The 12,644-nt window shown below is 35.1% G+C and overlaps 1 protein-coding gene across 2 annotated transcripts; it reads left to right on the forward strand.

Moving 5' to 3' along the window:
* Nucleotides 1–598: 598 nt before the first annotated feature.
* Nucleotides 599–8,641, forward strand: LOC147380846 (LEAF RUST 10 DISEASE-RESISTANCE LOCUS RECEPTOR-LIKE PROTEIN KINASE-like 2.4). 2 transcript variants are annotated; one of them, XM_086431171.1, is made up of 7 exons: nt 599–1,318; nt 4,545–4,613; nt 5,498–5,524; nt 5,665–7,570; nt 8,006–8,058; nt 8,147–8,365; nt 8,469–8,641. In XM_086431171.1, exons 1-4 carry the CDS (start codon nt 667–669, stop codon nt 6,708–6,710), a joined length of 1,794 nt encoding a protein of 597 aa, XP_086287297.1. In that variant the 5' UTR covers nt 599–666; the 3' UTR covers nt 6,711–7,570; nt 8,006–8,058; nt 8,147–8,365; nt 8,469–8,641. The 2 variants fall into 2 exon arrangements, with proteins under 2 accessions (XP_086287297.1, XP_086287298.1); XM_086431172.1 differs by lacking the exon at nt 8,006–8,058.
* Nucleotides 8,642–12,644: the final 4,003 nt, after the last annotated feature.

Here is a 12,644-nt window from a genome sequence, read left to right on the forward strand (position 1 = left end):
GATAAATAATTTAAAAAATTTGGGGTGGGATAATTAAAACGTAAGGTGCCAATTTATCAAGAGTTATTCTCTAATAATTTAAGAAATTGGAGTGTAATAATTCAAATATTTCATGAAACAATGATTTTATAATTATTTTTTATATAATTATCACAAACATCAAATTAAAATAATATAAATATTTTTTATATAATTCAAACAATAAAAATAATTTTTCATGATATGCCCACATAGTAGAGAAGGATTTGCTTTGGCAATTAATGTTTTCTCTACAATCAAACACACCAAGGTTAGGGGAAGCATGTCATGAGCTTGAAAATAGAGGGGTGTCTCATCAATTCGCCAAAATGAGGTCTATCCCCTTTTACAATAGATTCTACTTCCACACCAACTTTGTATTGGAGTACTATCCTAAGATATGTGTTAATTCTTTGGCTGGTAACCCCGGTGCAGCAATGGGAGAATTCTATATTTTCTTTTCCTTCTTTCTAAGTCAAGCCGCGTCGCGTTTGGATGAGCTCCTTTATTCTTTGAACGTTCCAAGAAAATACAACTCAGCGCGTCTATTATGCTAATAAGAGGACCTCTCTCTCTCCCCTCTTTCCATATCACACTCATTCATTCACTCTCTCATCCTTCTCTTCTCTTCTCTGAGTTAATTTCAAAATGAAGCTAAATCTTCCCTTTGTAACTCATCTCGTTTTCTTCTTCTTCTTCATCCATCTTCCAACATCTTTATGTGCCAATGACTGCAGTCTTTCATTCGATTGTGGAGACATCGTAGGCATCACTTATCCCTTCTGGGGAAATTCCCGACCTGATTATTGTGGCCACCCCAGTTTCGAACTCACATGCCAAGATAATATCACTCAGATTAACATCATGTCGGAAACATATCAGGTCCTAAGTATCTATCAAACGGCTAAAACTATGAGAATCGTTCGAATGGATTTCTTATTTGGTAATTGTCCTTCAAGATTTGGTGCCGACAATCTCGATTTCGCTTACTTCAATTATACTGTCAATGATGAGAACCTCAACATGTTCTACAATTGCTCTTCTTCGATTAATGGATTCCGTTACAGTTGTGAGGAAAATCATAGGGGTGCTGTTTACGCTTTTGTGGATCCTATGCTACAAAACCTTCCATGTGATACAAGCGTAGTTTCAGTTCTACGATCAGCTGTCGATGATACATTTTCTACACTCAGCCAAGTTTTGAAGAAGGGGTTCGAAGTACATTATGTGGTTAACGATCCACCACCACCACCACCACCACCAGCAATCCTTCCTCCTACTCCCATGAACAATGGATCAGGTATAGATCTAAGCCCCCCCTCTCCCCATGGTTTCAAATGATCTTGTTCGAAACCGAGATGACTCTCATCCAAGTCATCTTGGTATCCTTCACTAATCTATGTACCGATTATGGTTTCAACGCTCGAGTCATCTATCTATCCATCATGAACCTGACAGGTAGTCATGGCGTCTCAACTGTGACATATCTCATGAGATAAACGAGAGATGCTTTTGGATGAGATTTTGAAAATCTCATCTGAGTCAAACTGGGATTTTATTATATATATATATTTTTTTTTTTTTTTTTTTTTTTTTGATAACGAAGGGTATCCGGGCCAGTTTGCACGCACCAGACTAGTCCCTACGCCCCGCACTCAGGCTATACCCCACTACGTGGAGTGGTGCGTGGCCACCAAGGTTTTTTATGGGTAGTGGGATTTGAACTTGAGACCATAGAAAGAGCAGATTCCTTGGCCCCAAGTTACTACCATTCAGCCACCCCCATGGTGGTTAAGGGATTTTATATATTGTTCTAAATAATAATTATTTTTTTAATATTTATATATATTTATAATGGGTCCCTTTCAGCAACAATCATTTTGGCAAAACATTTTTCAAAACATGGGTTAGAGGTTTTGGAATGAGCTGATTTTTGGTGAGGATGATCTCTACGGTGAGGAGATCATCCTCACCAAAAATCAGCCCATTCCAAAACTTCTAGCCCCATGTTTACAAGTTGAAAAATCGTGGACCGTCCATTTTTTGTAAATCATTTTTGATGGGTTAGAAGTTTTGGAATGGGCTGATTTTTGGTGATGATGATCTCGTCATCGTAGAGATCATCCTCACCAAAAATCAGCCCATTCCAAGACCTCTAACCCATATTTTGAAAAATGTTTTGCCAAAATGTTTGTTGGTGAACATTTCCCATTTATAATATCTAAATAAAATATGATTTTATAGCAAAACATCTTCTAATCTCATAAACAACTTAAAATTATTTCATATAAATAATTGTAATCCGAATTGAAATTATATTGTTCAAGATGAGTTGACTCGTCTAAGACAATTCAGTCTCGTCAACGAATGAGACCATTCAACCGACATTAGAAATCATTTTATGCCCACCCAAGAAAAAGTAATAAAATACTATTATATAAAAATAATAAAATAATAAAAAGATACTTTTCTAACATAAAGTTTATTGATCACACCCCTTGTGGAATCCAAAAGCATGATTGAATTCCATGGAAAGATGAATTAAGCCATTTGATTGGGCCTGGGGAAATGTTAAAATGAGAGTTAGCCTTTAACTTTGGTGGTGGGATCCTCACGAGAGAATATCATTGGAGGTAGGAAAAAATATTTTGTCACGAGTTGAGGGCATGGTTTTAATTAGTCACTTTTTTTATGGAGATTTATTATCTCACGTTCAATTTTTTGATTATTTGAATGAGATGTCTGAAAAGTATTGAAAAACTCATCTGAGACGACTCGATATCGAGTCTAGATGAGACGAGACACGAAACCAAGTTTTAAAACTATGATTGAGAGTGGAAAATCTCTTAAGTCTAAAAATGATTAAAGGGAACATGTGCAATTGTACATTTTCCAAGAAATACTACTCTCCCACCCAATTTCTAAGCGGAAGCATACATACCCTAATTGCATCCCTTGATGGACTTTTGATACTAAATTTCAAACAATTACATTGATTCAAAACTGACCTATACTTGAACTTTTCTCTTAATATAATCTTTCCAAATATTGAATTGCTATTCATCATACAATCTTTTGTATGAGCATATTCAATTAGTTTCATTGATATAATTATGGGTCAAGATAGGTAGGCTCATGGAAAGAAAACTCATATGTTCATTCACAATCTTGACCGTATTCATGTGAAATCCAAGGTTCGGGATAAAAGAAGTATCCCTAGAATATAACACAAATCTTGAAGATAAATCCTAACAATTGGATTTAGTATTATCATGATTGGGATTGTATGTGAACATATGAGTTCATTTTAATGAGTTCACGAATCCCAACCCTATAATTATTCATGCTTGAACAAACACCATGTTTCAATTGTCTTGTAGGGGAGATGTAAGTTCTCCTCCTACACAGGAAGCACCACTGGCAGCAATCCCTTCTACTCCTATGAACAATCAAACAGGTACAAAAATCCACTAAACTTTTGGGGTAATGATCTAAGCATCATGGTTTTAAATCTCCTTTGCGTTTGAGATGACTCTCCCAAGTCATCTAAGTATCATTCACAATTAAGATGGATGAGCTAGGACTGCAACTTGGGTAGGCTGGCCCGAACTCAACCCAATTGATGGGCAAGCTTGGGCTGAGTTATGTAGAAGATGAGTTGAGTCTAAGTTAAAATATCTCAATCCAATTTCAATTCAGGTTGAACTCAAGTTAATGGTACGAGCAACCTGACTCAACATCTATGTACTACTATATAAATATTTTATATAAATTATAAATTTTTTATTTAGCTTTTTTATCCCATCTTATTATTATAACTTGTGGACAATACTCACAATGACGGATTTGAAGGTTGTATGTGATTTTATTTAATAGTAGTTTTGTTTTTTATGTTATATTTATTTTTTAAATATAAAAGTTATTTTTTAATCAAAATGAAATTGGGGTTATTCAACGAGCCCTATCCAGCCAAATCACCCAAAATTACCCAACTCAGGGTAACCTGAACTCAACCCGATTTTAGTAAATCAAACTCGGGTTGAGATTGGGTTAGTGAACTTAGGTCCGATAGTCGGGTTGAGGGCTCTACTACTTGGGTTGAGCCTGGGTTTACCCTTAAACCCACCCACGTTGCAGTCCTAGGATGAGCACTGCTTCTTAAGGTCTAAGGCTTCACACCATCACGCAAGACAAATAAGATTTGGACAATATTTCAAAGATTTTGTTTGAGGCAGTAAAACTGGGCCCAATCAATAAACTTCTAAATTTAAATGACCAGATGTAACCAACTTGATGATGTGGTGCACTTCTCAACCATTTGAAAGAGCTATAGAGAATGCGGGCCATAGAGGATCTACTCCCAAATGGGAAAACCATGCTAAGCCCTCCCAAAAGAAAAAAAAAAATACTATTAAATAAAAATAATTAAATAATAAAAAGACACTTTTGTTACAGCACCTTAATTTTTATTTTTATTTTCTTTAAATAATAATTAAATAATTAATCATGTTTCAATTGTCTTGTAGGGAATGTGAGAACTCCGCCTGCACAGGAAGCACCAGCAATCCCTCCTACTGTTATGAACAATCAAACAGGTACGAAAATCCACTAAAGCTTTTGGGGTAAGGATAGCCCCATGGTTTGAAATCTTGTCTCATTCCTGAACAAGACAAGATTTCAAACCATGCGAAGCCCACCAAATTAAAAAAGCAATAAACATTATTATATATTAAAAAAAAAAAAAGAGCTACAAAAAAAAAGCTTTCATAAGTTAGTCAAGAAAGATTATCGACTGCACCTCCTTGTGGCATCCAATAACATGATCGGATGCCACTGGATGTAGATCGAATTTTTTTTAAAAGAATTTAAGAAAAAAACTTATTTTTCACACTGTTGGATTTTAGTTTTAAATTTGGTGTTTCAATCCGGTGCCGTCAATTTTTTAATTTAATCTACTCGGTGAACACTAGTGGCCTGTGGTGTTATTTAGCCAACTTGGCAGTCAATATAGGCCCCACAACCCTTAATAAGATTTGAAATCTTTCTAGGTAATCAGGCTGGCCTCACTCTTTTGTTCTAAAATATAAAATAATAAATACCTTTTGTATTTTTGAAAAATCAAAATTGTGGAAAATGTAAACATCTGAATTATTAGATGTTAGCAAAGATTTTGTGCACTTAATTTCACTCTCTCAAGGGAAGGGAATATGAAATCCTAAGGAAAATCATCATGGGAAAATTGAATTCTTTGGAAAGATGAATTCTACTCTTTGTTTGTTCCTAGGAAAATGTAAAAAAGAGAGTTAGCTTTTAGTTTTGGGTAGTTATAATTGTGAGAAAATATTTTTAGGTAGGAAAATCATCTTCTCTGGGGTGGGGGCAGGAAAATAGTTTTCAGCCCAGGGTGGAAAATTGCTTCGGGCTGATATAATTAGTTTCATTCTTTAACTAACTATATGTCTTAATTGCCTTTCATCAGGGGATGTACAAAAGAAGGTCTCCAAAGGTAACATACAGTTAAAGTCGTTTCTTTTATGTCTTTTTCTCTTTCACCTAATTTTCTTATTATCTTTTACTTGAATAACAACATATTGAACATCCAAAGTAAAAATTATCTGGTTTTTGTGCTCCTTTCTTTGCCTACAGTTCCATCGAAGAATGCAACTGTTGTTATAGCTACAACTGCAGTGGTATTAGTTTTCGTGGTTATAGCTACAATCGTAGTTATATTATGTTGCTTGAGAAGGGAATGTTCTTTAGTTAAATTGAAATTCGGGAAGAAGAAAACAAAGAATGCTCAAAATATAGAGATGGGTTCAGAGGGTTTGGCTCCAAAAAGTTACAAATATTCAAAAATCAAGAAAATGACCAACTTCAGGGAACCATTGGGCGAAGGAGGTTATGGTGTCGTGTACAAAGGAAAAATGAAAAATGATATGGTAGCTGTGAAGGTGTTGAAAGGAAAGAAAGGAGATTTTAAAAATGAGTTTGATACCATTTGTAGTACTTCTCATGATAATATTGTCAGGCTGCGAGGTTATTGTAATGAAAAGTCACATAGTGTTCTTATCTATGAGTACATGCCCAAAGGATCTCTTGAAAAGTACATATTTGATAAGAAACCATCAGAGGAATGTTCTCCATTCGGATGGATGAAACTACATGAGATTGCAGTCGGCATTGCTCGGGGATTAGAATACTTGCATGATGGTTGTAATCAAATTCTTCATTTAGACATTAAACCTCAAAACATTCTCTTGGATGAAGAATTCCGTCCAAAAATATCTGATTTTGGGCTCTCGAAACTTTGCTATGAAAAGAAAAATACGGTATCAATAGACTCTCCTAAAGGAACTGAAGGGTATATTGCACCAGAATTGAAAGATGGAAGTGGAAAAGCCTCTCCTAAATCGGATGTATATAGCTATGGAATGATGCTACTTGAAATGGTCGCAGGAAAAACAAACCTTGACTTAGAACCGGACGCTAATGAAGCATACATATCAACCTGGATCAAGAAGCGTCTCGATCAACCTGCCAATCAAGGATTGCCTCAAGCTCTAACTGAAGAAGATGAAAAAATTGTAAGAAAGATGAGTGAAATTGGTTTTCGGTGCATAAAAACAGATCGTTCTCATCGTCCCAAAATGAAAGAAGTAGTGAAGATGTTGCAAGAACACCTTGAAGCATAGCAAATTCCACTCCTGCTTCCGATATAAAATCGTTCTTCTATAATGTATCTCAACATTTCTTTCTTGTGACAGTCAGTTTATCACTCTTTTTTTTTTTTTTTGGGTGGTGGGGGATTGCCAATTCCACTCCTGCTTCTCGTGAAGCTGTTATTGTCTCTCTAGTTTCTTGTTTTAGGGATCAGAACAATTTGTCGAAATCACAATGTTGCTTCCAATTAGAATCCTCGGTATAAGTCAACGAGCTAACTGAAGTTGACAATGGAGCCTTTTGGTTGGGTGAACTTACGGGACCACATCAAAGCATTTCTATGAAGGTTAATAGAAAAAAAAAAAATTGGCACATTACAGTGCCATTCCCTTCCCAAGATTTATAGATTGCTCCCAACATTATAGATGGTCTAAGAGATCGATATTTTGACCCATTGAACTCTATGTTTCTCATTATCGATCTCTTATCAATAAAAAAATATATCGATCTCTTAGGGGAGCCATTCGGCATCAGCTGAAATAACAGACGTTTTAACAAATGTCTTGGGGCCGTTGGATAAGATGCAGATCGACGGTCAAGATCTATTTTACGTTAAGTTAAAAATTATCACACAAATTACAACGCCATCCTTTACTTTTTTTCATATTTAGTGCTACCTCCCTCACTAAATATAACCCAAAAGAACAGAGAGTTCTGTTCTCTCTTTTCTTCTCCCTGCCGACCCTCTCTCTCTCGTTTGCTAAAGTGTCTCTCTCTCTCTCTCTCGCTGCAATTCCCTCTCTCTCTCTCACTGCAACTCTCTCTATCGCACCCCCTCCCCTCTCAACTGTAGACTGTAGTAGACGAAGTTATAAGAGCTCGACGAAGACAGGTATTCTCTCTTTTTCTCTCCTTTCATCACTCTCTTTACATTAATTTTGGGATACTCGAAGCAAAATAGGGCTTTAATGATATAGCTATCGAGTTTTCTTGTATGAAATGAGATTTTTTTTCCAATTAGGTTTACATTTTATAGATTGCAAGCACGCTTTGATTTGAAGAGGAAAAATCTGTAATTATTTAGGGTTTCATTTTTTATTAGAATCATCACTTAACTTAGACATATAATTGTGATATATATATATATATATATATATATATATATATATATATATAAGCACCCAACATTCAATATGAAGGTTAATTTGTCTCGACATCTGATTGTATCATACAAAACCCTAGTAGAAATATATTGCAAATTATGAGATTACTACATCCATTTTTACAGAAATTTATATCAAACACATTTTCTTTTTATGATTTGCAGTGATGGATCTATTCCAGTTTTAACGCTGCTAGTGGGAGGAAACCTTATAAAGTGTAATAGCTGATCCATGTTTCTGACTTGTCTGTTTGTATAATTATACAAAAATAAGTTTTTGATAGATATTTCGTGTTCAACATTCAGGTTTAAACGGATCAGGAATTAAGAAATCAATGAAGCTTAACCTTACAATCGGGCTCATTCCCAATCTTAATGTCTCTGCGGCACTTCTTGCATTCGTATTCATTCGGTCATGAACAAAGTTGCTTCATAAGGCTGGCATTGTCTCAGCTCCGTTTACTAAGCAGGAGAACACTGTAATTCAGAAGTGCACCGTCACATGTTATAGTATTGCTGTTGGAGGTTTGAGGCTCTAATTCTTGTACATTTTGCAGAAATGAAATATTTTTTTTCTCCATTTTTATAGTCTAGTGGGTTCTTTTAACTTTTAATTATATGATTGTAGGAGGATTTGGGCCTTATTTGTTGGGATTGAATAAGAAGACATACGAACAAGCAGGAGTTGGTACAGAGGGGAACACTTCAAGGAGCTACAAAGAACCTGAGATTGGTTGGATGATTGGCTTTCTTGTTGTTACAAGCTTTGTTGGGCTTTTGGCCTTGGTCCCTTTTCGGAAGGTAAATTTAATTCTTTCTTAAAATCATAGTAGCAAAGTTCGGATTCGGTAATTATATTCTCATAGAAAACATTTTTTTTGGGTTTCTTACCAAAGCCTATGTCGATCATGAATATCCTCTTTTTATACCACAACAGAATTGTTGCTCCACTGAAGGAGAAAATTCATGGTCCGATAGAAGTTCTAGTAATTTTGGTGTTGCTTCAATGGAATAGAAAAGAAATTCTATCTAGATCCTGCTGGAAGTTGTAGCTTTAATTACTAATCGTCAAGGAAGTGCGTTCTGTTTTTTCCATGAAAATGCCCAATTCAAGGTATACCTCATCCCTTATTATTTCTATTATGGGTTGACTATTTTTTGTTGTTGTAAAGTTTTTGAGGAGTTTAGAGTGGTTTTCTTTGACGATTTTATGGTTAGATGGGATAAGGTGTGTACGAGTATTTAGTTGGTGTTTGGTTCTTTAGTTGTTTTGCCTTTCGCTGGTTACCTCAACCAGCTTTTTTTTATTAATATAATTTTATATTTATCAAATAAAATAAAATAAAAACTTCAATTTTCTAGTTATTTGGTAATCTTCAGTTATGAGGGATGAAAGACATTTTTTTGTTCCGGAAACTTTGTTCAGTTGGGGTACGAGATCCAATCTACAGTTGTCCATGACCAAATGCTTCATATGTGGAAAAGCAACTTTGAAGTGAAAACTGTCCCAAAAGCCTAGGTATTTTACCATAAATAATCCACCATACTTTTCATCGATTTTAGAAAGAAAGAAAAAATTTGCATTCTTTCAAACTTATATTTCATGGAGTAAATCTATTAGAGCCAGTAGTGGGTTTTTATTTATTTATTTATTTATTTTAATTTAATTTAATTACTGGAAGAAGATATTATTCCTGGATCATCTAAATTTTGATTTATTTCGGTGGTCAAGTGTTTCTGATGCTGTCAAAGTTTTCCCTTCTTTCATATAGTATATTGGGATAAGCTTTGCTGTATACTGATCCAGAGGGTTCTATCCTTGTTTGGAAACCTCGCAATTCAGGACAAGTGCAAAGACTCTTTTTGGAGGATCATTTAGATTGTCTTAATTTATTTATTTATTTCATCGTTTATAATTAAAAGGCGAAATGCCCTTGAAGTAATATGCCCGTGTTCTTACATCAATATTACATCTTGTTTGGTGAAAAAAATCCTTATTTCCCTGAACTTAACTATATACAACATCCCGTGCAGATGGATGGTAAATACCAACATCCAAGTATCGAACTTTACATAATGGGATAAAGAATCCAACTTTATTATTGCTAATCTCTTATTTTTGAATGCAACAAAAAATGGAGCCAAAAAATGATGAGAAGCCTCTTTATAGAAAGGCTTGCGGCAATGTAATCCATATTAATCGATCTGGAGCCAAGATAATTTATTTGTTTCTGCTATTACAATCTGTGTCTCTGTTTGTATTGAACCTACTAATGATTTAATTAATTATTGGAAAAATTACTTACATGACCCTTGCGGAAAGGTTTCTTTCTAAATAGTCCCTATGTTTTGAGTGTCTCTCGTCATATTGAACCTACTAATGATATGATTAATTATTGGAAAAATTATTTAAATGACCTTGCAGAAGGGATTTTTTTCTACATAGTCCTTAAGTTTTGCGCATTAGCTTGACAGGACATTTAGTAAACTTTTTCTTTCTTAATGGTCTCTCATACTATCGAGTTCATAATTTTTACTGTCGAATATGACGTTTTTTGATTCAGTGTCGAGTTCACATTTTTTACTGTCGAACTCCACTTTTTTTTATTATTGTCGAGTTAACCATTTTTTAAGTAACAAGTGGTGAATTCGACACTGGTAAAACCCACTCATTTTCAATTTTCAAGTTTTGTCGACTAAAATATATTGAAAGATCGACTAAAAACTTAAGATAACTTGTTTAAGTGATTTCAACCCCAAAAAATCATTATTGATCGATTCTCATCCAAAAATTAAAAAAAAAAATCCTAATTTTTTACATACATCTTCAAAATGTTTGAAAAATCTTTGAAAATGACTTTTTCTTCTTTCTTAAATCCTTTCCAATGGAATAAAATCTCTGAAACTTGATTAAGATGTCAAAAATCCAATTTTTGGATGTAAATGACGAACTCGAACAGTTAGAGCATTTGATCGTGAGAAATGTAGAAGATGAGGTCCAGGGACCATTTAGAAGGAAAAAGTTTATTATTTGTCCTGCCAAGCAACCGTTGAAAAGTTAGGGATTATTTAGAAAGAAGCCCCTCTACGAGGGTCCTTTAAGTAATTTTCCCTTAATTATTTCATGATCACAAACCCTCTTTCCCATTTCCTTATTTCCCTGTTGGAGAGGATATCGGTAAGCAAACATGAACACAAAAAACAAGAATGTACAATATGAATTATTTTTGGATTATATTTCCTACTATTCTACACTTTCAAATGACCCCATGTACCAATATTCACACAACCCTCCCTGCTGTGTGCTTTGAATCCTCAACTCTTTCAATTTGTTAAGATGAGATGGGCCAATAGGATTCGTCATACATGAGAAATATTTCTGCATCTAATTCATAAGTGAGCCCCTCAGTGATTGAATCCAATGGCAATGATCCCAAAGGAAATGACTTCTCTGCCTCTTCAAATGAATCACCAACATTGTCTTCATCTTCATTATAATCAGCGTCTGTAATTGAACTATTGACGTAATCCTCACTTGACAAAATCAATGCAGGGTAGGAGTGTTCCATGGCCAGTGAAATGCCCTCAAATGCCTCAACCTTCTCTAGAAGAGCATCTGGCCTCGACGCCATCCACCAATAGTGCCTTGCTTGATTCAATTGCAAGCTTCCATAATGACACGAGTCTAGGGGTAGATACCTCCTCCATTGCGGAGACTGGTCTTTGAATTCTGCTATCCAATTTGCCTGGAAAAAAGGCCCAAAAACAGTGTCAGGTCTGGAATTAATGCCAGCTATATATCAAGTCACAACATTAGCAGATGAGGCAGAGGTCAGTCACTATTATGTGTTACACCTGGGTCCTGGACGATCTCCTAGGCTGAAAATTTACTAAATAGGAAGTCCTAATCTGATCTATAGAGTAAATTCGAGGCCAAAAGACATAATCAAACAAATGGCTAGGATCATCTAATTAATTACTCCATTCATTATGTTTTTTTGCTTGAGATCATTTTGGTAGAACTCGACCTAAGGTTGATGATTGTTTTAGGCCAACAATCTAATTGTTTTAGATCAATCTAATTGTGATCTTAAGTTGGCTTTACCATTTCGTTCGTTAATATCATTTTTAGTTAGAGATAATGAAGTGGCGTAGACAACACTAAGTTTCGATGCAAATTAGTACACTATAATATGTCATTCCAATTTCTAGTGCTTACCTGAACCATTCAAAGCAGATGCAATGCCATTGTTGGAAGGGTGAATGTCTGAAACCAAAGAGGGAGCTTTGGGGTACATGGATTTCCAATCTTTGCCTCTCCACATCAGTATCTGCTCCTCATCAAAAGACAGTAGAACACAAGGAACCAATACCTGTTGGTGGACAGCAAAACAATAAACAGTTCATAAACCAGATCCTTATAGCTACACATGAATTTAATTATTCTTCATCCAAAATAAAATATCATTTTATCTCATCTCAGATGCCAACGAGGGTATCACATACCACCAGGAGTAACTTTGAAAGCTAAGACAAGGTAGCGTCACAAGTGTACAAAGAGTTGGAATATCAAAACAGGGTATACAAACCTTGAGCTTCGCACCTATCTTTTTATAGTTACTTGCATGCATCCCTTGGCAGTCAATCTTCACCAAAGGGCTTCCCTCAAAAGCATTCCTAACATCCTCAACAAGACTAATGTAGGCTCCATTTTTTGCTGCATTCAGAAAGAAGAGATTAGCAATAATAAACTAAATTGCACCAAGATTTTCCAGGAATTGAAAATCTTAAAGAAAACAAGAAC

Source organism: Akebia trifoliata, unplaced genomic scaffold (assembly GCF_017979445.1).
Source record: "Akebia trifoliata isolate Shusen 1 unplaced genomic scaffold, ASM1797944v1 Contig00927, whole genome shotgun sequence".
NCBI classification, from domain to species: domain Eukaryota; kingdom Viridiplantae; phylum Streptophyta; class Magnoliopsida; order Ranunculales; family Lardizabalaceae; genus Akebia; species Akebia trifoliata.